The sequence below is a fragment of the Lucilia cuprina genome, chromosome 3, assembly GCF_022045245.1.
Source record: "Lucilia cuprina isolate Lc7/37 chromosome 3, ASM2204524v1, whole genome shotgun sequence".
Classification (NCBI taxonomy): Eukaryota; Metazoa; Arthropoda; class Insecta; order Diptera; family Calliphoridae; genus Lucilia; species Lucilia cuprina.
In genome coordinates, this window is record NC_060951.1 from 998091 (window position 1) to 1025932 (window position 27842).

General features: G+C 30.1%; 1 protein-coding gene across 7 annotated transcripts in view; it reads right to left on the reverse strand.

The window, feature by feature from the left end:
- Positions 1 to 2162: 2162 nt before the first annotated feature.
- LOC111691046 (optomotor-blind protein) overlaps positions 2163 to 27842 on the reverse strand; it is a 98874-nt gene continuing 73194 nt past the window's right edge. For 3 of the 7 annotated variants that reach the window (XM_046947668.1, XM_046947667.1, XM_046947670.1), the window contains 4 exons: positions 13368 to 13514; positions 13075 to 13151; positions 5084 to 5340; positions 2163 to 4992 (listed from right to left, as the gene is read on the reverse strand). In XM_046947668.1, coding sequence (XP_046803624.1) covers positions 4136 to 4992; positions 5084 to 5340; positions 13075 to 13151; positions 13368 to 13514 — 1338 coding nt within the window. In that variant the 3' untranslated portion in view covers positions 2163 to 4135. The remainder of the gene's footprint in view (positions 4993 to 5083; positions 5341 to 13074; positions 13152 to 13367; positions 13515 to 27842) is intronic. The other 4 variants (XM_046947669.1, XM_046947673.1, XM_046947672.1 and 1 more) reach the window with 3 other exon arrangements.

The following is a 27842-nucleotide window of genomic DNA, read 5'->3' on the forward strand; positions in this document are numbered from 1 at the left end:
TACAGATTGTGTTGCATACTTTAGTGCGCAATTTTTATAGAAATCCTAAAATTTGTATGGAATTTTTTCAAAAAGTTGCTCGGATCAAAAAACCAAGTCCATTTTCGGATTCAGCGTGTGGGTTTCCGGTAAATAGGGGTTTCCAGCCCATTCGGACGGTGCGTTTTCAAGAAAAACGTAAAAAACTGAATTTTGCAAATTGGCTGTTTTTGCAAATCAAACACTAATACATATGCAGCACTAGAACATGAGTTTATATTATTAAAGCTATAAGTGTGTTTATGTTTATTCGCTTGTTATATGATTAAAACTAAAGCATACTTATGGGAGTTAAAAATGGTTTTATTAGGATTAGTTGTAATGGGAGTTAATGGTATTTTTAGTTTACATTTATTTTTAATAAATTGTTTATTATTTTTTTAAGTTTTTATCTTTAATAATTGTATTATTTAATAATCCTTTTGGGATATTAATATTACTATATAGCTAAGCAAAGTCATTCACTCTAAATTCCCTTTAATCTAATTAAAGCCTTTTGCTGTTGTGTTGATTTTGATATAAATCTAAATAATATCGATTTAACACCCATTTGCCTTAAAAAAAAGAGGACTATGGAGTTTTTACATGTTGCTTTTAGTAGAATTTTAATATTTTGTTGTTGTTGGTTTGTCAATGTTGCAATTAATGTCGATTATATCCTGATGTTTCTTTTTTTGGGCTTTAGGAGGGTGTTTTGCTGTTAGCTTTAAGGCTTATCGTTCTAGGCTAATCCACTGCCGCCGCCTAAAATATTGTTGGCTGTTTGACTGACTGACTGACTGACTGAGTGAGTGAGTGTTTCGTTAGGTATGAACAAATAGACTTGACATGCGATCAGCACATTTATTCTTTCTTATCGCGTACTTAATTTTATGCTTAAAAAGCCATTCGTTATTTAATTACTTTGCCACTTTAGTGGCAGTCAGTCACCGCTGCCTATATATACAAATATATGTATATACTCACTTATATTTCGCTGTTGAGTGGCCAAAAAGGTGCGAAATATTATGGTTGAGTTATTGTGTTCTGGTGTTCGTTTTAATTTTGTTTTCTTTATAAGAACGTTAGGGCATTTTAATTAGGAAGTAATTACTTGCTGTACTCAGTACTTCAAAAAGCAAATAGCAGAAAAGCTTCAAATAAACATAATAAAACAATACAGCCAATTATTAAACTTAAAGCTAGACTAACACCTACCAAAGAAAACAGTAAAACCTTTATAAATATAATTTTTTTGTATATCTTTTTTAATTATTTACTTTTACTTTGAAGTTTATCTTAAATACTTACCTTTTTTATGGGTTTTTATATTATTAAGTTTGTTCTATTTATTTAGTGCCTACTGTAGTTTTAGGAGTTTATTACTTATAACCCAATTATTGTTATAATTTATTTATACTTTCCCAAATAAAACTCATTATTGTGTTTTTTTTTTGTTAATTTTTTGTTTTTTTACAATATATTTTCTTTGTCTTTTTGTTGTTGTTTTCACATAATTATTTAAAATAACAAATTTACATTTGTAACTTTTATTTTTTTACTTTTTTTTTATTTTGTAAAATCTTAAATTCGAAATTAAAATATTTTTGTTTTATTATAATTTTATTAATTTTTATATTAAATTTTAGTTATTTTTTTATAAGTTTTATATAATTTTGTGTTTATTTTTATATTAAATTTATTTAATTATATTATTTGCATTTTTTTGTTTTTGTTGTTTATTTTTTTTTTTAAATATTTAAACTTTCTTTAAGAGTTGTGTATAAATGTATGAGTGCTGTGTGTATGTATGTGTGTGTGTGTTTCAAGAACAAAATTTTTAAAATTTTCTAAATTATAAATGTTTTTTTTAATTTTTTTGTTTGTTTATAGCTCAACTTTTTATTTAACAGAAAAAAATGCAATTTGTTTTAATATAAATTTATAATTAATTTTGTTTTCTAACATAAATTTTCTTGCTTTTATAATAATTTTTTGTTTTATACCAAAAATTATGTCTTTTTTTATTATAATTCATTTTTTTTTCATATAAACAAGTCTGAGTTTTTTCTTTTTAATAATTATTTTATATTTTACTTACAAAATTCTGTTTTTTTTTATATTATATATATTTATATAAGAGATATACGTGTTTTTATGCTAATTATTTTTTATATATATAATTAGTTATAAATCTTTTTTTACTTTAACATACAAGTTTTTTTATAATTTTTTTCATAATATTTTTTTTCTATTTACACATTTTATAGTTGTAATTATGTCGTTGGGGACATAGATTAGATTTTTTTTACAAACTTGTTACAATGTACTAATGCACTTGTTGTTGTTTTTTTTTTTGTTCGGTAATATTTGCATTTTTCAATTTAAATTAATTTCATACAATTTCAAAAATCTAACAGTATTAATCGCACACAGAATGGTTGAAAAAGTGGAGGAGAAACTTCTAAAAGAAATGTATTTTTTGTTGTTTGAAAGTTGTGTCATAGGATGTTTCTTTCGAATTAAACATGTCGGATGAGTTTTTGTCCTACAAATTACTTGGTTGAGTTCTATCCTTCAATTCCTTCAATATTTGTTAATGTTGATTTTCCAAAAAAGTCTTACTTGAACGTCGGATGTTTAATCAGACATTTATGTGTTCTATTACAAAGATCTAGCTTAAAACAATAAATTTTATAAATTTCTGTATAGATTTACAACTTTTTAAATTGAAGTTATCGGATCAAGCTGATATCATACATTTTTGTCAGACATAGGACAATGATCTAGTTTAAAACAATAAATTTTATAAATTTCTGTTTAGAATTGTAATATTTGAAATCTGTAGCTCAATATAAGTTTTCGGATCAAGCCATTGTCATACATTTTTGTCTGGCAATTTTGAAATAGTTTTTGGCTAAACGATTTTTAAAGAATTTAAACTCAGATCTCCAAATGTATATACGTATATATGTATGTCCTTTAGTGTAAACAACTTTTGACTTAATGTGAACGATTACGATTCCATACTGTCGAATTTAAAAGAAATATTATGAAATTCTATTAAAAATTAATATTGCTTTGTGTGGTTTTAAAGTTACTGTCTATAATTTTCCAAATTGTTGTCACAAATATTTAAAATTTTCAAATTTTACTACTCTAAAATACATCCCTGCTAATGTTATTAATTTAAGCAGTAATTTAGGTGCAATTGTGTAGAATTTAGTTTACATTTTGCAACCATAGTCCTAGTGGGATTTAAAAAGGGTGTGCGTTTACATTTGCCATGGATTTGTTATTGTTAATGAAATTTTGTTTTGTATGTAACTAGAGGCGTGTAGGAATTAATTATTAAATTAATTCTTTTAAAATGAAAATCTTATATATTTAAAAAAAAAACTTATTAAATATTAAATTAAAAATAAACATAAAAATAATATTTATATCAAGTTGACGGTTACAGGAAATGTGTTGTTTTTTTTGCATTTTGTTATTTTTTTTATTACTATTTTTCTTTAACTTGTAAATTATAAACGTCACTGTTGTTTGACAGTTCAGTTTTAAAGGAACATAATGGATTCAAAATTTCACACAATCGAATGATTTACTCTAAAAAAATAATACTAAATGTACATTACACAACTTATAAATTTACACTTTTATTGTACAATTAACGTATTTTTTTAATTAATGAAATCATACGTTTTTTTTATTAAAAAAAAGAAAAAAATTAAAAAAAATATTGGTCTTTGGTTTAAATTATTAAAATAGAAAAGAAAAAAAATTACCAGGATAATAGAATGTTATTTAAAAGAAATTAAAAAGGGAAATAGCAACTGAATAGGGGAATAGGAATAATGTCTGACAAAATTATTATTTTTTTTTCAAGTTGTAGCATTTGTTGTAATTTAAAACTTAACACGATTTAAATTCTTACCGTTAATGATCAACAGGACGATGTTGCATTTTGACGATGGGTTGGATAAGTGTAATTGATGCCCCTTAAGCTCTGCCAAGCGCTATGTGGGCCACTAAGGGGTAGCGAGTAACTATTTAGTCACACATCGTCGAGATCGATGACGGACGAGCGATCGTTGTCGTCCCGGTCATACAATTGTCACTGATCCGTTAAAATACAGGGTGACTTTCTCTGCAAATCATCCATGGAACCGCTGGTGCTGCAAACACTGCCATTATGCTGCACCTCTAGGCCATTAACCATGTTTTCGATGCTTTTGAGCTCCGACGGTGAGTTGGTTCGTTTGAGTAGTGACGGTGGTGTGGTGGGCGACATTGAGATGGGACGCGTAGGAGGGGAATGCGAGGAGGCACGCGGTCTGGGACTAGAGCTAAGACTACGTGGTCCATGCTCTAAACCACCCGACCCACTACACATGGCTGAGGGTCCCTCGTTACCACCGCGATTGGCATTCGAACCGGGTGTCACGGCATCAAAGGCCGAGCCTAAGCTGCCGGGCAGACTATAAGGTGAAAACCGATGACCCTTAAGACCCTGCAGGGGAGAGGTCGGTGTGTGTCCTGAGTAATGACCAAATAAGGCGGGATGCTGGGCGGCTAAGGCAAGTTGAGCGTTGAATAAGAGGCCGGGATTGAGACCGGTGGGATTCATAGCAGCCGCTGCAGCCGGATTGTGCAGTAAACCCAAATGATGTGGCGGGTAGAGACCATGGGGATACAGGTAAGGCAACAGGTGTGGCGAGGGTTGTATGGGTGGACCCACCGAAATGTTAGGCGATGGATATGAACCAGTACCCGCTAAACCGCCGGCACCTTCTTTGGGACTACCCGAGGAGGTGGGACGAAACGCTCCACCCGTACTGCCTCCCACACTCTCCGAACAGCTAGAATCGCTGCCATCTCGTTCAATATCATCCGATTGTAGACGCCGCCTTAAGGCCTCTTCACTAGCATGATCACTCGCACCGGCCAAGTGGTTAAACCAAGCTGCAAGGGCTTTGAATTGATTAGAAAATCTTGAGCTATTGCAACTATTTCAAGTAAAAATAAAAATGTTTCTTTTTCAGTATTTCTATAAGACACTTACCCGAATGCTGATGAGCATGCATTTGCTGCAGCGAATGACTTAAAGGCAATAAAGGACTTTGTGGCGGTCCCACCACATCCAACAGCTTGTCCTCATCATCTTGCTGATTGTCATGTATGGAGGGTAGGGCATGCAAATGATGCGGAGGCCGTCCCGTATGACCCAAATGCAGGGGTGCTCGGGAACTGCTAACATGTGTGGGATTTAGTTTATCCGAATCGGACCCGCGATTCGAGAGTAACGCTTGCCTGTAACAACAGTTGGTACGAAAAAAGGCTGATTAGAACATCCAATTGTCTAGAGGGATAAAGTGCTATGGTAATAGTGTTAATACCCTATAAAAGATCAAATTGTTGAGCTCTAAAGCTGCTTAATAATAGCTAACAAAAAAAAGAGGAGAGAGAACACTTTTGTTTCTAAAGACCAAATTTCGAGAAAGAAGGAAAGTTTGTCGACAATTAGCAGGGATTTGTAAAAATTAATATAATCTGGCCTTTGCCCAAACACTTAAAAAGAAACACTTAAGCTCTCCAACTCCTTGAAAATAAAACTTTTTTTGATTGTTTATTTGCCCATACAACTGTCGTCTATCTCCCTGTCTACATACATATAAATCTTGCGAGTTATTAGTAAAGTTGTTTGTCTGTCTGTCTGTTTGTTCGTTTGATTGTTTGTTGATTTAACCCTTCATTATGTTGTTGATATTTGTTTCAGAATTTGTACACTTTTAATCTGTGGATGGTGTATGTTACATGTAGACTCGCAATCAACTGGCATCAATTGTCCTGCCTTTAACGTCAACCAACATTTATTAAGCCACAAAATATGTACGTGATTTGTTTTATAGATTCTGTTATTTGTTTTAGAACAATAAGTTCTAACAAATTTCTTACTAATTCATTGTCACATAGGGGTTGTTGCCCAGGATGGTTGGGGGGTTCTACATACATACATACATAAATAATCAAATGTATCTAACAGTTGATTTTGAAAATCAACAACCCTTTCCCGTTAGTTAGTTTCTCTATTTAATTTTCATTTTGTGGTTGTATGAAACCATTAAATCCTCTTGCCGTATAATGACACCCAAACCCCGAACATTTTAGCTAATAATAATTTTGTGGCTTTGCAACATCACCCTTTTTTCTTCCACATTACACCACAGGATTTTTCTTGGTTTTAGCGAGTGAATTCACTTAATGAAAGTCTAAAAACATTTCTGTCATTATCGCTGCATGAAGGCTTAAACATTTTTTAAAAGGTATCAAAGGATTACCACACATTCCTGCGAGAAAAAAATGAAACAATTTTCAAAAATTCTTACTCTCACTTCTAGCTAACGTAACGTCATTTATTTGAGAAAAGGAGTCAAAGTGAAATTATTAAAAAACATACGCTAATTGATGTTTTCATTTAAAAACTTTTAACGCTCAAACTCTGTTACGGGTTTGTAAAACGCACTTCAAATTAAATCGAAAAATTTTTATGAACGGAAACGATTAAGTGAAATATGCAATCGGATATGATGGTACTTTAACAGGGTGTTGGGAAAAGGGATGTAAAAAAGGGATTCCTTGGACAATATGGTACATAGTCTCGTTCCTATGTATTATGGAAAAGAGTTTTTTTTTCACGAAAGAGCCAATAGTATATGGAAAACCAAGTCCAGATAGTCGGGGAAATCTGTGAATTTAAAAATTCATAATTTCAGAACTAGGTAGTCTTTGGTCTATAGAGTCTGTAGTCCTGGTGTATAGAATATATAGTATTTGGACTATAGGATTTATAGTCTTTGGACTATTGAGACTTTGGTCTAAAGCCTCTGCAATAAAGAATTCATAGCAACTGAACTATTAAGTCTATAGTCTTTGGAGTATAGAACATATAGTCTCTGAACCAGAGAGTCTAAAGTCTGCGGACTTTAGACTCCATAGTCTATAAGGTCTATAGCTTATAATATAAACTATAAGGTCTATAGCTTATAATATAAACTATAAGGTCTATAGTTTATAATATCTAGACTATAGAGTCAAAAGTTTCTGGATTATAGAGTCTATAGCTTTTGGAATAAACAGACTATAGTCTCAGGACTATAAAGTCTAAAGTTTTGTTCTAAAATCTCTGGACTTTGGACTTCATAGTCTGTGATCTATGGAGTCTATAGTATCGGGACTATGGGGTCTATAGTCTATAATATCTGGACTATGGAGTCAAAAGTCTCTGGATTATAATAGAGTCTACTGTTTCTGGATCTCAGGACTATAAAGTCTAAAGTTTAGTTCTAACGTCTCTGGATTATAGATTCCAAGGGGTTATAAAGTCTAAAGTAATATGGCCCATAGAACCTATAGTCACAGGACTATATAGTTCAAATTGTCTAGATTGCAGAATATTAAGTCCCTGAACTATAAAGTCTATAGTCTCTGGATTAGAGAGTCTAACATCTTTGGACTATAGGGAATAGTATCTGGACTATATAGTTACAGTCTTTTAAAAATTCAATATTTTCAATTTAAAGAATGAGATTAATGTGTTTCCTATCTGAGGAACAACCTTCTGAAGCTATACCCTGTTATTTTTACAAAAAGTATTATTTGTTTGATTGTGCGTTATTTAACAAATAGCAAATGAAAAAATACACAAAAAAGATCTACACTAGAAAAGAAGGAAGCTAATATGTCTCGGGGTTATATTGCTTAAAAAAAAAGCAAACCCAAAACAAATAAACCCAATGTAAATGGGAACAAAGTATTTTTTTTTTTTTTTCAAATAAAAAACAAGAACTCCCAGTTCAACACACAACAATCAACGTTTAATGGAAACAGATTGTGTGAAAATATTATGAAAAATAAAAGAAGAAAACCCCCTTGAGCGATAGTTGACAAAACGTTTGTTTTCGCAATAAATTTGCAATACAAAACGGAGACCAGGATAATTGACAGCCAAACAAAAGGAAAATAAAACGGAATTTTTAAAAACTTAAATACAAGTGATCAAAGTAAAGACGACCAACAGCAGCCACCAAAAAAAAATAGGTTAAAAAATGACTCCCTCATTTAAAAGTGTAAATTGCTTGAATATAATAATAAAGAAAACTCTAACTGGAAAATTACAGGGCAAACTATGCTTTAATCTCTCAATGTGGTTGTTGTGTTAAAACAAAATAATTGGCAAAAAAAAAAATTATAAGGGTAACACATACATATGTAGAACAATTTTAAGGTGCCTTAATACAAAAATTATCTAAAACCTTCTTTTCTATATCATTATTTATCTATTATAGCTTTCTTCTCAGGCGAGGGGAGAGTTTGCAACACAAAGTTAAATAAAACAAATTGATTTACTATTAAATTAAGACTAAAATGCTTTTTTGCTACCTATTGCTATATGTTTTTATTATTATTATATTACTACTCGTCTCGTTTCGTGTTGCCTTTAAATAAAGCTTTCTTTTCTAACATAATTTAGCAGGAGGATTCACCTCAAATTGCCCAATTTAGCTTGGAGTTGCCTTTTTTTCTCTCCAGTTTAATATATAGTATTTCTAATGTGTAGTTCTTTTTTTTAAAGGCTGATGAAAATTGTAACGCTTTGATGTGTGAACACCAAAGGAGTTTCATTATTTAATACCTTGTGGCAAGAAAATTGCGATAACGTGTTTCGAATTAATTTTTTATAACGTTTTCTTCTGGTGTATTTTTTTTTATTTTTCGCTTTTTCATAAGAGTAGTGAGTGTATTTTTTTTCTGTAATATTTCTGTTTCAATTATAAGGTTTATAAAAACTAAACTAAATTACATGCATTTGTATATGAATTGATAGGTATAACAGGAAACTGTTTCCCAAGAGATATAATTTTATTGGAAAACTCATAACGGCAACATTTATAGATTTAAGAAATTTTGTAATATTTTCAATGGTTTTTAAAACATAAGGAAATGGTTTAAGATTTTGCCAATAAAAATATTTTCTAATTGTTATGTATTTAATTTTAAATTTTTTAAATGTCTGAATATTTTATCCAATTTTTTCTGATTTTTTTTAATTTTTTAAGGAAATGGTGTTTTCTGTCTTTTTAGCATTCTATAAAAGGATATACAAAATAACAATAATAGGACAATTATCTAGAAATGTTGAGTTAACAAGCTTGCCAATATGATACAGTGTAGAGCAAAAAAGAAGAGTTCAAATTAAACACCCCGATTTTCAAGAGATTTAAACAAAATTTTCAATTGTTAAATATTCAGTTAAAGTAGAAGAGATAGTTTTTTTGAATGAGACGTAGTCTTTAGAACAATACTTAGCTGTAGAAGTAACACAAAATCTTAAGTATAAGATGTAAATTTTGTAATACTTCAGACTTAGTCTTTAGTAAAATATGTTGTTTTTAGATTAAGACGTAGTCTTTAGGAAAAGATGTTGTTTTTAGAATAAGACGTAGTCTTTAGGAAAAGATGTTGTTTTAGAATCAGACGTAGACGTAGTATTTGTAATACTTAACGACATATTCTTTGAAATAAGAGATTGTTTTTAGAATAAGATGTAGTCTTTAGAATCAGAAAAAGTCTTTTGAAAAGACGTAGTCTTTAGAAAAAAACGTATTCTTTATAAAAAGACGTATTCTTTAGAAAAAAAAAAGATATTATTTGGTTAAAGACTTAATATGAAGAAAAAGACGTAGTCTTTAGGATCAGACGTATTCTTTAGGCGTAGTCTTGACATTACTTACGGATTAGATTGTAATATATGTGTATAATAAGATATATGTGTAATTTATAATAAGGCTAACTCTTTAATATCTATATATCTTTAGAAGAAAACAAAATCTTTCGAATAAGACAAAGTCTTTCAAATAAGGTAAAGTCTATAGACGTAGCCTTTAAAACAAAAGCAAAGTTTTAGGAATAAGACCATTGTTTTGTTGGATCATGATCAGTGCTTAACGTTGTCTTCGCAAGTAGACAAAGACTTTAGAATAAAACGCAATCATTAGAATAAGATTAATTTATTACAATAAGATGTACCTACTTTATAGACTAAAAGCCGTGATACATGGTTGTCAGATCTTACAACGTTGTCAGTAAAATGTTCAGAAAATGTCTAACAATCCACTGAACTTACAATTTTTCATTTGTAACGTTGTCAAAAAAGGCATTACTGACAAAATTGGAAGAGAAAATTTTGTAAGTTTACACTGTTATTATACATTTTCTGTCAACGTTGTAAGATCTAACAACCGTGTATATAGGATGTAGTCTTTGGAATGATATGTATAAAACAACGACATTGTAATAAGTCACAAGACAGTGTCATTAGAATAAGAAGTAGAATATAGAACAGGAAGTAGTCTTTAGAATAACAGGAAGTATTTAAACTCAAATATCATTCTTCGATCATATGTGATCTTAAAACAAAAGATGAGAAATGAGTTTCCAAACATTATAAAAGTTATTTTCTGGGGTTAAAGAAGTTGTTTTGAAAAGTAGAAGGAAGAACACTGTTTTTACTAAAAAAAAAACTAAAGTTCATAACCTTGCGTACTAGAGTAGTAAGAGACGTTTAAGAGTGATTAAACTATTAATAGTGATTGTGCGATTCACAATCTATGTTGTAATGTTGCACTTCTGTATATAAATTATATAGATCTTAAGAAACATTTGTACACACTTTTGTTCTTTACTGCTTAATTTATAACCCGTCTATATCTATCTAGCAAAATCCTTAAGAACTACTCTATACATTCAAAAATAGAAATAAACTAATTTCTGGCCTTGATAAACACAGTAATTTGAAATAAACTTTTAAATTACTCCAACAATGTTGTACAATAAGTAAATAATCTGCCAAATAATGTGAACAGAAAATAGATAGAAAATAAAAACTTTGATTGATTGATTTTAATTTCCGTTTCTAATAGAATATTTAAACATTACACCACAATATAAATTAGTTTACGAAATATAACAAAACAATGAAAATAATTATGGTTTTTATAAAGAAAATCGATAGCATAGGCATAGAATAAATCACAGCAGGATAAAAATCATCAATATCAAACACATCATCTCTATAGTATATCGAGCTAGTCATCATCAATATGTTAAAACCAAATTAACATTACAAAACACATTAGACAGATTAGAAAGAAAAGGGGAAGTTAAGAGCTGAACAGAACAGAAAAAAACTAGGAAGAATCAATTGTAAAAATCCGGAAATCCGATACGGACGGCAAAAAAAACTGTAAAGCATACGTTTTGGGTCAATTTAAGTTTTTTGAGTTAAGATGAGGGTGCAGCTAGAGGTAGGGGGGTGGTTAAGATTTTGTTGACTTAGCAATTTAAGTCTTAAAAATCACTAAATGTAACAAATCAAATATGTTTTTACAAACGTTCATTGTTTAGCTTGAAAATAAAACGAAGAAAAAGTAGCCAGATCTTTTAGCATGATGATGAATGACATTTAAACGTAAACCGAGGCGAGTGACTGACTGATGTCTTCATCAGTGCAAATCAATTTTGTTGTTGTTTCCGTGTCGTTGACACCAGAAGCATATAGAATAGATAGAATATAGACATGTTGTAGTAACTAAAATGCTTGTTCACGTTGTCTATTTCTTGTATTATTTTTTTTTCTTGCTTCGAAAGGGAAGTAAAGAAGAACTAGTAATAGACAAGAGAAAAATACCAACAATTCAACTGTATCTGTTGTCTAGTATGTTAAGGGGGGTTGGTTGCTTTATTGCCACTGATGATGATTACAACTTGTGAAGTCAACTGTCAACTGGAATGAGTTTCAATAACTTGAAATTTGCCAAAACTAGAAAATGCCTTAATATTGTTAATTCACTTTTTAATTTTTTTTGGAGGGGGCGAGTCCTGTTTCTCCCAATAGCTGGTGTGTTTTTGTTGTTTAAAAAAACCAGATTACATTTCATTAAAACAACTGTCAGTTGGTTAAATAAACTGACAGGCACGCAGACAGACAGACAGACAGACAGGCGTTAACTTTATGTTTACCACTGCGGTTGGCATCTTAATTTGCTTTAGCAAATCATGGGAATACAAGAGTTGGTTTGTAGACTTTTGACTTTATATGTTTGGGTGACAAAATGTCACTGTTAATGATTTGTTGGAAATTTTCTAAAATTTGCATTCATACTCCAAGAAATGCAAAAGATAAAGAAAATAAATGTTTAAAGTTTCTAAACTGGAAAATCGGTTAAGATTTTGGTTTCAAGCTTGAAATTTCATAAATACCAAATCATTCTGATAACGGAACTCTGAACTAAACTAAAGAATTGAATTCAAAACAAGTTAGAAGTTCGATTGTTTAAATCAATCGATCAGTGCAAATTTCGAGTTTTATACTCTTTTAAAGATCTTTAAACAAATGATGAAACTGGAAAAAAGTGGTTCCAACCAAGTTCCAAATTTGACAGCTTTTAACAAAGTTCGATCGGTTCAAAGAAAATAATTTTTAAACTTTGAAAACAGTAAATTTTTTTAGTCTTAAACACTTCTAAGGGTCTTCTACAAAGTGAAGACAGAATAACAATTTGTTTTTAACTCAAACTAAAAATTTGGGTTCGATACAACTTCTAAAGTTTAAACATTTTAAAGATTGCTTTCAGAACTAACAGATGCTTAACGTTTTATTAACAAAATTGTTAAGTTTTGATGTTCAAACTGGAAAAATTGGTTTGAAACGATATCCAAGATCGATTTAAAAAAATTTGTCTAATTTATTAAAATGTAACAGTTTTGTTAACAAAATTTTTATAATATATTAAAAATTCCCTCAAACAAGTTGTGTGAAACTTTTTATTTAAATCCCAGTCAGATAAATGTCACTTCCTCATCTTTGTATGTCAAAATTTTTGACATTTCAAAACATTTCCTTTCACTCAAATTTAATAAAATAACTAATAAAAACTGTATGTAAATTTTTGAATAATTTGTGTTTTGTGTTTGCTTAACTCTAGTGATACTCACTTCTTTTCCCTTTTACCGGCGCCTGTGTCACGAAAACCTTTTGCAAAAGGATTGTTGTCAATTTTCAACTGAGTTATCTGCAAGCAGCCAATACAGACACATATGAAGTACAACGAAAAAAAAGTAGCAGGAATAAACAGCCATAAAAGAAAAGAAAAAAAAAACAAAGAAGAAAAGAGAATAAATGTATAAATATAAAAAAAGACACATTAAATAGTTATTTATTATGAGTGACAAAAAGTTGTCATGAAGCTTTATATGTATGTATGTGTATATGAATGTTTAAGACTTACCTTTTCATTTTGATATGCAGTCACAGCTATGAATTCCGTCTCCTTAAAAACGTATGTCCTGAACGTTGAGTATGGTAGTTTCAAAATATCGTTGGCTCGCACCAAATGAAACCGGGGTTGATATTTATGCATGGAATTGAGTATCGTCTGCAAAGATAGATAGAGTAAAGAAAACCAAATATTTTGTATGATTCTTTTTTTTTTATTTAAAAATATTTTATACTTTAAAACACATAAAAAAAATTTATATAACACACTTGCGAAAAAACACATACATAGAAGTCTTATTGCAACAACTGCAACATCGTCATCATCATAGCAGTGTCATCATAATTTTTGTATCTTATAGGAATGATGATAATGATGATGTTGTTGTAAAAATACTTGTTTGCAATATAAAAGTAGAATTTTGCCACCCATACATTATGATACAATGATTTGTTGGCTGTTCTTGTGGAGTCTGATCAAACTAGAATAAATCGTCAAAAGACGAACAAAACATCAAATGCAGCAATACTTAGTCAACGACGACCACCCACCTTACACAACCAACGAACGAAGAAACGTCTAAGCAAACTTACAAACGGACGTCGTTGTGTGGCAATAATGTTCATGTCGTATGTCGTACGAATGAGTATACCTTGTCATACATATTAGATTTAGCTAAAACTGTTGGCTTAACTAAAAACATTATGGGGTTTATAGTTACTTTTTTGTCTTAATTTCATATATCTCTTGTAACTTGTTTTTCGTTTCTTGTTAACGTTTTCGTTGGTGTTTTTAAAAAGTTTATTAAATTTTGAAAAAAAATGAGAAAAACAACAAACTTGCTATAAAGTATTTAAGCTAATCATAAATATGAATTTGGATTGCGGTTTTTCTTTTGCCGCCACTGCGTATTCAACCTCAAAGACCTCACATTTTGTAATGCACACGACAAGTTGTTTCAAATCCCAAATGAAAAAAGACATTGTCCAGCTTATTGGCTGGATTGAAAACACCTTTTAATTATCATACATATTTTTTTATTGAATGTTATGGATTCGTTGCGGTGTTTTTTCAAAAGACCACGCCAACTGTTTAGGCGACCTTCTGTTATAAATACTAGGGAAAAGTTATCAACAGATTTTAGTCATTTTATTTATTTAACTAAAAGGGTGGTCCTTTTGTTTTTTCGAAAAAAAACATAAATATATTAAATGAAACATTGTAAATCTTGTCAAAGTGAGTCATATTTGGGAAGTCACATGAAAAAAAGTGGAACATATCAGACTAATTTCAGTCTCAACATCAAACGAACTTCCGTTGGCTTTAAAGCACAATAACTAGTAACGGTCTAGTCTATAGTCTAGTCTATAGTCTTGTCTATAGTCTAGTATAGTCTATAGTCTAGTCTATAGTCTAGTCTATAGTCTAGTCTATAGTCTAGTCTATAGTCTAGTCTATAGTCTAGTCTATAGTCTAGTCTATAGTCTTTTCTATAGTCTAGTCTATAGTCTAGTATATAGTCTTGTCTATAGTCTATAATATAGTCTTGTCAAAAGTCTAGTCTATAGTCTAGTCTATAGTCTAGTCTATAGTCTAGTCTATAGTCTAGTCTATAGTCTAGTCTATAGTCTAGTCTATAGTCTAGTCTATAGTCTAGTCTATAGTCTAGTCTATAGTCTAGTCTATAGTCTAGTCTAAAGTCTAGTCTATAGTCTAGTCTATAGTCTAGTCTAAAGTCTAGTCTATAGTCTAGTCTATAGTCTAGTCTATAGTCTAGTCTATAGTCTAGTCTATAGTCTAGTCTATAGTCTAGTCTATAGTCTAGTCTATAGTCTAGTCTATAGTCTAGTCTATAGTCTAGTCTATAGTCTAGTCTATAGTCTAGTCTATAGTCTAGTCTATAGTCTAGTCTATAGTCTAGTCTATAGTCTAGTCTATAGTCTAGTCTATAGTCTAGTCTATAGTCTAGTCTATAGTCTAGTCTATAGTCTAGTCTATAGTCTAGTCTATAGTCTAGTCTATAGTCTAGTCTATAGTCTAGTCTATAGTCTAGTCTATAGTCTAGTCTATAGTCTAGTCTATTCTATAGTATAGTCTAGTCTATAGTCTAGTCTATTCTATAGTATAGTCTAGTCTATAGTCTAGTCTATTCTATAGTATAGTCTATAGTTTAGTCTATGGTACAGTCTATAGTATATGGTATAGTCTATAGTGTAGTTTATAGCCTAGTATATAGCCTAGTCTATGGTCTATTGAAAAGTCTAGTCTATAGTCTAGATTACAGAATAAACTAAATTATAAACTAGACTAGACCATAGAAAACACCTTTTAATTATCATACATATTTTTTTATTGAATGTTATGGATTCGTTGCGGTGTTTTTTCAAAAGACCACGCCAACTGTTTAGGCGACCTTCTGTTATAAATACTAGGGAAAAGTTATCAACAGATTTTAGTCATTTTATTTATTTAACTAAAAGGGTGGTCCTTTTGTTTTTTCGAAAAAAAACATAAATATATTAAATGAAACATTGTAAATCTTGTCAAAGTGAGTCATATTTGGGAAGTCACATGAAAAAAAGTGGAACATATCAGACTAATTTCAGTCTCAACATCAAACGAACTTCCGTTGGCTTTAAAGCACAATAACTAGTAACGGTCTAGTCTATAGTCTAGTCTATAGTCTTGTCTATAGTCTAGTATAGTCTATAGTCTAGTCTATAGTCTAGTCTATAGTCTAGTCTATAGTCTAGTCTATAGTCTAGTCTATAGTCTAGTCTATAGTCTAGTCTATAGTCTTTTCTATAGTCTAGTCTATAGTCTAGTATATAGTCTTGTCTATAGTCTATAATATAGTCTTGTCAAAAGTCTAGTCTATAGTCTAGTCTATAGTCTAGTCTATAGTCTAGTCTATAGTCTAGTCTATAGTCTAGTCTATAGTCTAGTCTATAGTCTAGTCTATAGTCTAGTCTATAGTCTAGTCTATAGTCTAGTCTATAGTCTAGTCTATAGTCTAGTCTATAGTCTAGTCTAAAGTCTAGTCTATAGTCTAGTCTATAGTCTAGTCTAAAGTCTAGTCTATAGTCTAGTCTATAGTCTAGTCTATAGTCTAGTCTATAGTCTAGTCTATAGTCTAGTCTATAGTCTAGTCTATAGTCTAGTCTATAGTCTAGTCTATAGTCTAGTCTATAGTCTAGTCTATAGTCTAGTCTATAGTCTAGTCTATAGTCTAGTCTATAGTCTAGTCTATAGTCTAGTCTATAGTCTAGTCTATAGTCTAGTCTATAGTCTAGTCTATAGTCTAGTCTATAGTCTAGTCTATAGTCTAGTCTATAGTCTAGTCTATAGTCTAGTCTATAGTCTAGTCTATAGTCTAGTCTGTAGTCTAGTCTATAGTCTAGTCTATAGTCTAGTCTATTCTATAGTATAGTCTAGTCTATAGTCTAGTCTATTCTATAGTATAGTCTAGTCTATAGTCTAGTCTATTCTATAGTATAGTCTATAGTTTAGTCTATGGTACAGTCTATAGTATATGGTATAGTCTATAGTGTAGTTTATAGCCTAGTATATAGCCTAGTCTATGGTCTATTGAAAAGTCTAGTCTATAGTCTAGATTACAGAATAAACTAAATTATAAACTAGACTAGACCATATACTAAACTATAGTCAAGTTTATAGTCTAGTTCATATTGTAGTCTAGTGATCATGGACAAGATCTGGATTATCTATAATCTGGACTATAAACATCCAAATCGAAATCCAAACAGAAATATATGATCAAACCAAAGCTAAACCATTTTCCACCCAATTAAAACTGTAGGGTGGTGTTGGTTTGATCAGGCTTTAGTCATCATTACAATTCTTATTCTCACACAATGATCACTTCATTGGACACTCAATGACAATCAAAGGAGGAAAAAAAAACCATAAAACGTGAAATTCATGGTTTAGTGCTGAGGACCCCACACGTAACACACACAGTTAATAAGTGACACAGCATGGTGCGTTTTAATAATTAAGCGACGCCATTTTTTTCTTTATGCTTACCAAACTACTTATTACTCGCAAAAAGAACAGAAATAAGAGAAGCATACAAACAAAATCAAAATTGTCAATAACAGAATACATATGTATGTAATAAGATGTGGTGGCAATTTTATGCGTTCAATAACTTGTCGCCAGCAGCAGCAAGAGAAAAAAGCTATAAAATGTTAAAATTATAAACTGTTTAAAAGCCTCTTTCAGCCAACAAATAAATTTTAATTATTTATACACTTGAAAAGTTTCTGGGAGGAAAGTTTTGCAAAAATGTTTCTTTTTATAGAGAAATGATAAGTAAAGCGTGTGAATTTTTGTTGTGCGGTGGGTCTGGATTTAAAATTTTGAACTCTCTGCATTATACATATGTGTACATAATTATGATGTCCCTGTATTTATTTCACTACAAGTCAATCTTTCCATGAACAATCATTTAGTTTACGGTTTGACACTAATTAGGAGATTACGTGTTTGTTGGTCATATAAATGTTGCATGTGAAACCTTTAGATGGATGCTTAAGATGGAACACCAACAAGTGACCTAAACTGTATAACAAAAAGAAATTAGTTTTATTTTTGAAATAAACTAATTAAAACACCCTGTTTGCTGGAGTTCCAGCTAAAGAAAAAATTCTGTTGTTATTTTGGAAGTGTTTATAAATAATTGATAAGCTGTGGTTGGTGGTTTTTCTGTTTGTTTAATTTTGGGTTTCCTTTTGGCGCCAGTTTAAGATTTGTTAAATCTTTTTTTTCTTAATTTTTGCTGGAACAAGACCTACCAAATCGCTGATTATTAACAAAGTAAATAACTTGCGGCTCTAATTCGTTAGTGATTTATGGCAAAGTTGAGGCAACTTAATGTTTATGAAATTGTATCTACACTCAAACACATACCAGCAGCAGCACAACACAGCACATACCACCTAAATGTTTTATCACAATCTTAAGACAAATTGCTGAAAAAATCTTGACCAGTTGATGTTGTTGGTTTGTTGAAATGAGTGTTGGTTTGTAATTTTCTTGGAGGGTAGTTAAAAATGAGAAATTGCTTTGTATTCTTTATAATAGGGATATGAAATGAGTTAATCTTTTTTTCTGTTGAAATGAAAAAAAAAAAAATTGAGACAAGTGTCAAATGTGCAGAATGACCTGATTATAGACGATTCTATGGTCTAGTATATAGTCAAGTCTATAATATAGGCTCTATATACTCTATGGTGGAGAATATAGTTTAATTTGTAGTCTAGACTAAAATCTAGTATATTAGAGGCAAAAGTGGTGAATATAATCAGATCGAGATTATATTCTAGTCTTTAGTCGAGGTTATAGTTTTGTTTGTATTTGAGTTTGTAGCCTAGTCCATAGTTGAAGCCATAACCTTAAGTCCAGTTTATGACTGAGTATACATTCTAGTTTATATTCCAATTTACAGTCGAGAATATAGTTAAGTCTATACACGCACCTCTAGTCTAGTTAACAAATTTTATATAAAAAAACTGATTAATATCAAAATTCTTTTCTTTTTCAAAACACAAGCAATTAAAATTTAAACCAATAAATACAAATAAACCTAAATTTTGATACAAAAAAAAAAAATGTTCAAAACATCATGTACACAACCTATATACAACATGAATTCTTTGAGCATACAAAAAAAAACTCCAGCTAAAGGTAATCGATCAAGACTGAATGAAAAGCAGTAAAACAGTATTTTAACAAAATACCACAAATACCCGTTCAAAAAGCAATTGAACAGACACAAGGTTCAGCAATAAAAACAACAACAACACAAAAAACTAACAAACTGACAATGAGTAGTCAGTCATCAGTGAGTGGAGTGAATGAGTGGCAAGCGGGCGCAAAAGTAATCAACACACGATGCATGCGCGGCGTACGCGTTAAGAGGCAATTATTACAAAACCATCAACACTGACATTTCAGAAAAACAGAGTGAACAATTGCCAGGAACCGTTAATGCTAGTAGTAAAAGCATATAGCACCAACACCAAGGGCCAAGCCGGATGGATGGATGGATTGTTGCATCAGTTAGAGGCAATACCGAAATGAACAGCATGAATTCTCGCAAAATTGTCGCACCATTTTCGGCATATAAACAACATGTTGTGACTGCGCTAATTCGTTTAAGCGTTTTCTGCTTCTTCTCTAAACTCATCATCAATTCCCAGCTTTATAAGTGTTGTTGTTTTATTTGTTCTTTTTTTTTTTGTACTTTTGATGCGTGATGGAATGGTGAGACAAAAAAGAAGGCACAATAAAATCGAATCAAATGAAATGAAATTGTCAATTGTTTAAACACGCAAAAAGATCGGCAGCAGCAACAACAACTGAACAACAGTTTTCAATTTTATTTATTTTTTCATACAAAAAGGTTTGATTAATCAAGTAATTTAGTTGTTGTTGTTGCTGTGGTACACAGACTATTTCTTGTTTAAAATCAATTTACGCATTAAATCAAGTCTGGCAAATGGATGACATTATTTTCGAAATCATCATCATTGCCAGTGCTGCTGGTTACTTGCTGTATTGTTGTTTTTTTTTCCACCAACAATTTCTTTAACAGATTATTGTGATAAGTGGTCTGACAAAGCGTGTAATAGAGTTTAAAGAATGTTAGAAAATCAGGGGATTTTAAATAGGGGACTACTATACAATACTTTAAATAAACTAAGAACCTTGTTTAAGATATATAATTTTAGTAGATCTTGGAGGACTCTATAGTCATGACTACAGCAAAGATTAGACTATACTGTATTCTATAGTCAAGACCATACTGTATTCTATAGTCAAGACTATAGTCCAGTCTATAGTCTAGACTATAGTCCAGTCTATATTCAAGACTATAGCCAGTCTATAGTCAAGACTATAGTCCAGTCTATAGTCAAGACTATAGTCCAGTCTATAGTCAAGACTATAGTCCAGTCTATAGTCAAGACTATAGTCCAGTCTATAGTCAAGACTATAGTCCAGTATATAGTCAAGTCTATAGTCAAGACTATAGTTCAGTCTATAGTCAAGACTATAGCTCAGTCTATAGTCAAGACTATAGTCCAGTCTATAGTCAAGACTATAGTCCAGTCTATAGTCAAGACTATAGTCCAGTCTATAGTCAAGACTATAGTCCAGTCTATAGCCAAGACTATAGTCCAGTCTATAGCCAAGACTATAGTCCAGTCTATAGCCAAGACTATAGTCCAGTCTATAGTCAAGACTCCAGTCAGGACTATAGTACAGTCTATGGCCAAGACTATAGTTTATTTTATACTCAAGACTATATTTTATGGAAAACGGATATTGAAACAGAAATTTCAAACTAAATCAAATCAAGTTTTTAATATTATTGAATAAATTGAAAAAAATAAGGATTATTTTTTTAACACAAACAAATCATACTTAAATCTATTCTCAACCTTGTAGCATGAAAACATAAATCTAAGAAAATATCTTTTTTTACATTATTCTCAAGGTAACAACTTCTGCAGCCCCTTTGCATCTTACATGAATTTAAAATATTAATCCAGTTAGTTACGTTTCATAAGATTAAAAATGTGAAACAATCTTGAAAATTAATGACAAACTTTTCTAAACAACAAATGATAGACCACACATGTCATTGAAACTACATACATACATATGTACATATAAGCTAAAGCTGAAACTGATCAGTAGTTTAACTATTAAAAGATCTTCGTCGTATACTTTGTATTCATTATGTAAATTTCCATAAATAAGTACTGCCCTTGTACAGACAAACACACCAACAAACAAACAATTCAAGCATAAAGAAACAAACAATTTTAAAAGAAAAACTAATTCAAATTTAGATTTTTCTTAAGCATACATGACTTACATGTGTTCATTGTGCACGATTTAAGCAAAAAGCTAGAAACAATTTTATTTTTTTTCTCTCAAATCTATAACAAAAAACTATCCAATGACGCGAGAATCTAGTCACGTTTTTGACTGCATCGATCAACCACTAGCCAACTACAAATAAGCTGCAAGTGTGCAAGAAGACAGGAAAAAATTTGTAGCATAAAAACCGCCGCTGTTGCAGCATCAGCATATGCAAACATTATATGAAAACATATCTTAGCATATGTGTTTGTTATTTTTGCATATTTGTTTTAATTTTTTTGTTTTGTGTAAGATCTTAAAGGGGCGGTGTTTAACCTGTAAGCTGTACAAAGAAATGTAGAAAAAAAAAATAAAAATGTTTATACTCTCGTTGTACAAATATGTTGTTCACCATTTTTTTCTTTTTTTAAGTTCTTTTTTCTTATTTACTTTATTCCTTTACTCTTTCGTATGTTAAATATCAAATGATTTTTAGTTTAGCAGTAATATTTGCATACCCCAGCCAGAGCAACAACAACAACAACAATGTTTTAACAACTTTAAACATGGTCTACTAATAAAGCTTATTGAGGATTTTGGAATTTGTAATGACATTTACCTTTAACAAGCTGTGATTTGTTTTAGTTTTGGTCATACAGACGCCAGGAGTTTGGTTGTTTGCTGGCAACAGCTAACTAATCAGGAGTATATTTTTTTTGGGAAATGTATAAAAAAATTAAAAAAAAGTCTAGAAAATTTTGTTAAATTAAGATAACAATTTGGTTTTTTTTATAAAGAACAGATTTAGAGTCAATGAATATGATCTTCGAAAATATTTGCCAAGTGAGGATCGATCTTGTTGAATTTATGATTTTTTGCTGAATTTAAAAGCTGATTGTTATGAAAACATTATGTATAGCTCAAGTTGTTTCTGTAAGGCTTCTCTCTTCCTACGTGATATTTCTCCCGAAACTTTAGGGGAAAAAACTTTCTGGTTAAAACAGGAATTGTTCTCGTACTGATCGCGAATATGTTTTGAAAAAAAATTGTTTAAGTCGGTGGAATTTTAACGGAACTCAAAAGTTTTCTACTCCTCATAACATAAATCAATAAATTAATGAAAAAAATTGCTCACGAAACTTTCGCGATAATTTTTTGCTATTCATATAGTCGTCGTTAATTCTAAATTTAATTGTAAATTGAAAATGCCTCAACGGGGAAATAAAACGTTCTCTTTATTTTCAATATTTTTGTAAGTCGCTAATTAATAAATAAAAAAATTGCTCACGAAACTTTCGCGAATATATCTGCAGATATTCGTAGCTAATTTTAAAATTGAAACTCTTTCTTTTAAATTTCTCTTAATATTTCAGCTAAAATATTGAGAATTATTCGCGAGTTTTCATATTTTGTTTAACGAACAAAATTGTAAAGAACTCAATTTCCAACATTCAATCTTCCTTCGATATAATTTACTTTTTTGTAAAATAAATTTATAGTTTTCTTTTTTGAAATTAGTGTTAATCATTTATCGATTAATTATTGTCTAATTTATCGTTATTGTTTTACACTCATCATTAAGCTCAGAAGAAGACTAAAGATCATCTAAACAGAAAATTAAAGACTTAGCCTCAGAAAAGTTAAAAAGATTAAACAGAAATTTTGATAAGACTTAAAGAAAATTAAATCAAATAATTTAAACAGACAGATAGACGGACAGACAAACATTTAAACGTAGTTCAATCAATTGCCGGTTGCATCATTTGCAACATTTGACACAATCAGGCTTAATATCAGTTGTTGTTTTTTTTTTTTTGCTGTTGCTGTTATTTTTAGTTGCATGCATAAATTTTTGTGGCCACCAAGAAGGCGGCTGGCTGAAGGCCGTGAAAAGAAACAGGCAAGCAGTTAAGTATGTTTTATTTAAAGTAGAGAGGGAAACAAAGATCAGTTGTGGTAAAAAGTAAAGTGAAGTGAATTTTTAGTCACATCGCAAAAGGTGTTTGCTGCCGACGACATTAGCGCCTTGTCCACTCTGTCTAATCGCAACATAACAACACTTCCACACTCACCAGAAAAAAAAGAAAAAACACTGAAAAGAACGCATTTGCAACTGGCTCAAAGAGTTTTTTTCTCGTTGACTCTTAACGATTTTTCTTTAGAAATTTTATTTTTATTTTCGTTATTTTTTTTGTTTTTTAATGTTGATGGCATTAAATGCGAGACATTTACTATAAAACATTTGGCGGCTTTTAAAGAGACCAGTGGTAGAACCCAGTAGCTGCAGGATTGGGACATTAATCGATAAAAGTTGAGTATTTTTTCATGTTTCAAAGCGAGCCATTAAAAGATTGTCAGAGCAGCTCAGAGAAGTTCAGAATGTTGTGTGTGTGTGTGTGTTTGTATGTATCGTCAGTTATTGAGTGTGTCGGATAAGCTGTATTCAATGGATATCGGCGACAATAAAAACTTGTGCTAAAGGTGCTTAATGAAATTCTACTTCATGATCACTTTGCTGCTGTTGATAATGTTCGTTTGTTGTGGCTTGCGTGTTGGCCCGTTAAGCTGCTGCAGGTATGTGGCAATTATTTTCAGACAAATTTATTTGCGACCTGAATACGACTAAATACTCCTCTCGGTTGCTATCATCCTTAATGTTGTTGTATTTTTTGTATGTTTTATTGGTTTTATTCAAGTACTTTTTTTTGCTCGGAGAGCTTCTGTTTTGTTTTTCAAAGTTGCTTTACAGGTTTGCAGGCACTTACAGGAAGTTTGCTAGCTTATATACCAAACATTTAAGGAGTGCAAATCACAAGTGTTAACAAGAAACGGTAAAGTGGGAATTTTGCTTTAGCTTGGCTACCGCATTTTTACCTCATGTTCTTGTTGTTTTAATTAAAACGAATGCTACTTTGACATCTTGTCAATGTTATGGGGAAGGAAGGAAGGACGGACGGACAGTCGGACTTTAGGAAAGACAGACAGTGAGACAGCCTGTGCTGGCAACATTTGTATAAATTAATTGAGCTTAATAAGGATGTACAAGTCTCTACAGTTGCCTTAAAACACTGTCCACCTACTACATGTTAAAGGTTTATTTAAATTTTTATATTTCTTAAAAGCTAGCAACTTCGTCCGCACGCACTACTTCAAAAAAAAAAAACTTTTGTTGTTGGACTGCATTTGTTAAACAAATGGGTTTTTTATTTTTTTATGAATGAATCTTTAACTGAAGCTTGATTTCATTGAGGAAAGCATCATCAACGACAGCAACAACAAAAGTGCTTATGCATAAATTTTAAAAACGAATTTTCAACAAATGGATAAATAAATTACCAGCACCTAAAAAACATATTTATAACAAAAGTCTCATCTATAATGGCTGTTAAAATTAAAGCAACAGCAGCTTAGTCTGCCTCTGAGGCCAAGCAAAGCAAATAAATTTTATGTAAATTAGCACGAACACAAACCAACAACTTATTGATCCCAAAATCAAGCAACCAACCAACAAACAAACAAACAAACAAGCAACCAAGTGTTGGACCACGCATAGCTGAAGTTCATAAGAAAAACTTGTGTCTCGGTGACACTATAAAGAAATCACTTGAGATAAGCAAATGTCACTAGAAGCATAAAAAGTTTTGAAGATGATGATGATGCTGCAGCAGCAGCTACTATCACGTTTTGAGACTCTACTGTGTGTCTAAAGTGAAAGCGGAGTGTTCAAACATTTCGTTTGTTTTTTTTTTATTTCCAGTAGCTAAAGTTTTATGTAAATGCAACCAAATTGACACTGATGATGATTTTGTTTTTAAATTTGTTGTTGTTTTTGTTTTTGTTTTCTTTGATGACTTGTCTCTCCTAATGAGCGGATGTAAAAGTGTAACATAATTTTAAATCTTTAACCAAAAATATGCAAATGAGCACAGGTCCATTTTTTATTTTATGTGAATTTTGATTATAAACCTATAATCAAAACATGGCCTAAAATATTCATGTTAATGAATTTTATAACCCACCGTTAACATTAACTACTATGACAGCCAAAGATGCTTGGGAAAATAACAGCTATCAAGAGAGAATTAATGAAAAAATTAACTGATAATCGATCTCGCGATAAATTGATTGGGACTATAAAAAAGAAATTTACTACTGAAAATTGTTTAACAAACTAAAAACAGGTAGTTAAAAGTTTGGCTAGTAAAAAAAAAAAAACAAACAAACTCTTATAAACAAGTGAAATAATACAAAAAAAACTCGAAAATCTCAGATATATACACATTTCTTTAAATTTTACTTTAGGTAAATAATGTATATATTAAACTTGGTATTAAATTTGTCAATTTAAATTATTAAGACAAAATTAATTATATTCTTTACACATTGTTTACCCAAAGTAAAATTCTATAAAAATAAAACTTTTTGCAAATTTTCTTAAAATTTCATGGTAAGATTTACCTATAGTTAACAAGCTGTAAACTGTGTAAGCATTGTTTACATAACATTTACATGATGTAAATAATGTAAATCTAAAAAGATTGTTAGAAAATTTTAAAATTTCTTGAAATTATAGTTCTAATTAGATTTTTCTACATTTTTAGTAATTTTTTACATTATGTAAATAATGTAAATTAAGGTAAACTACTCCAACATAACATATTTGTTGAAATTAATACAGTTTAAGGTTGAATTTACACGATAATCTATAGTTTACCTTTACTTTACATAAAGGTAAATAAAGTAAAATACTTCAAAAACTACATTTTTATAAAATATGTAGAAATTACAAAAGTTTTTGCTTTCACCGTGTAAAGTTTGAAAACTTTCACCAAGTAAAGTTTTTAAACTTTACATAGTGTAAAAAATGTAAACTTCAACATTTTTCAAAAATATCCCTAACTTTAACTTTAATTTTTCATAATTTTAACATAGTGTTTACCTATAGTGTTACAAAAATGTAAATAAGAGTAAATACTTGAAAATAAAAAATTTCTGAAAAATTTTATAGTTGAAAGAAAAGTTTAGTAAAAGTTATACATAATTTACTCCGGGTAAATAATGTAATTTATTATAAATTTAATTCATTAATGGAAAAATTTTATAAAATTTTTAAATTTATTTAACTAATATAACTTTACCTATTGTTTACATTGTGTAAATTAGTAAAATGGTAAAATTTGATTGAAATATTTTGTTATCTTAAGGAATTTTAAAAAACTAACTTTATTTAAAAGTTTACATGCCCAGTTTTAGTATTATTTACATGAGTATGTTTTAATGTAATTAATGTAAATTTTTAAATATTCACAAAATTTTATTAAAAAATTTTTGATATTTTGGTTAAAAATTGATTTTAAAACAAATAAAAAGCTAATTAAATAAAAACAAGTAAAAAATTAATTGCTTTTTTACCTTTTTAAATATTTAATTCATTTCTAGTTTTTGAAAATTTTTTCTGAAATATTTAAAAAATTGAAAATTTTTGCAATTCCTTTTAAATTATAGAAAACATTTAATTGTTTCAATTTATATTTTATGTTATAAAATTACAGTTGCTGCCGATAATTTGTGTAATAAAAATTAAAAAAAAATTATTGAAAACCAAAAAAAGGCCGCCTTAATTTTTCTTTATTTTTAATCTAGACTGTCTGTGAGGTCTCCTATTAAAGACAAGTGGTCTTGGTAGTAGTGTGGTTAAACAAATCCCTACTTAATCGAACATTGGAATATGGCATGCTGTGTGTCTTGTCATGTTGCAGGTTTGGTTTCTTTAGTTTATATTAAATTTTTAATATAAGAGTTGGGGATTTAAAAAATTGTAGGGTCTTTGTTTTATAGGTTTCATTAATTAAGTTTAAAAAAAAAAACAAACAACAACAAAAACGCTCATAAAGTTTGAGTGTGTCTAGAAAAACAAAATCCCACGGCTGGTTGAATGATTATGGCTAATTTTCGATTTTCTTATAGACAAGTTAATGAAACCAAGATTTTGCTTTAAGTGTTATACTGACAATATTTCAAAATCCCTTCAAAACAAAATTATAATAAAAATGTTATTTTTATTTAAGACACACACACACAGAGAAAGAGAGAAGAGGATTTTTTCAATTCTAATCAATTCATTTGGTTATTATCAACATTTGTTATTTGTGTGTTCTAGGTTTGTATAATTAAATGAAAATTATGTTAATTATGTTAATTTTATACTTTCATTAAGCTTGACTAAATTGTCTATGCTTTAAAATGCTCATACGCCTGCTAAGACGTCACTACAGAAATTTTGATTTTATTTTTTTTTTTTTTTGGTTCGAATAATGTTTTATTGTCTTGATTAAGAAATATTAACAACAAAACATCTTTGTTTTTTTGTTATAAATTTTATAAGCTGTTAAACGAAGAATAAAAAGAAGAAAACACAAAAAAAACCCACCACCATGATTAAAACTAGTAGTACACAGCCAAAGTAAATGCTGTAATATTAAATTATAACAAAACCATGATCAGCACTAAGAGAGATCAGAACATACACACTGAATAGAAAATATAAAAATAATTAAGCTTTATCAAAATTTGAAAAGTTTTAAACAGTAATTG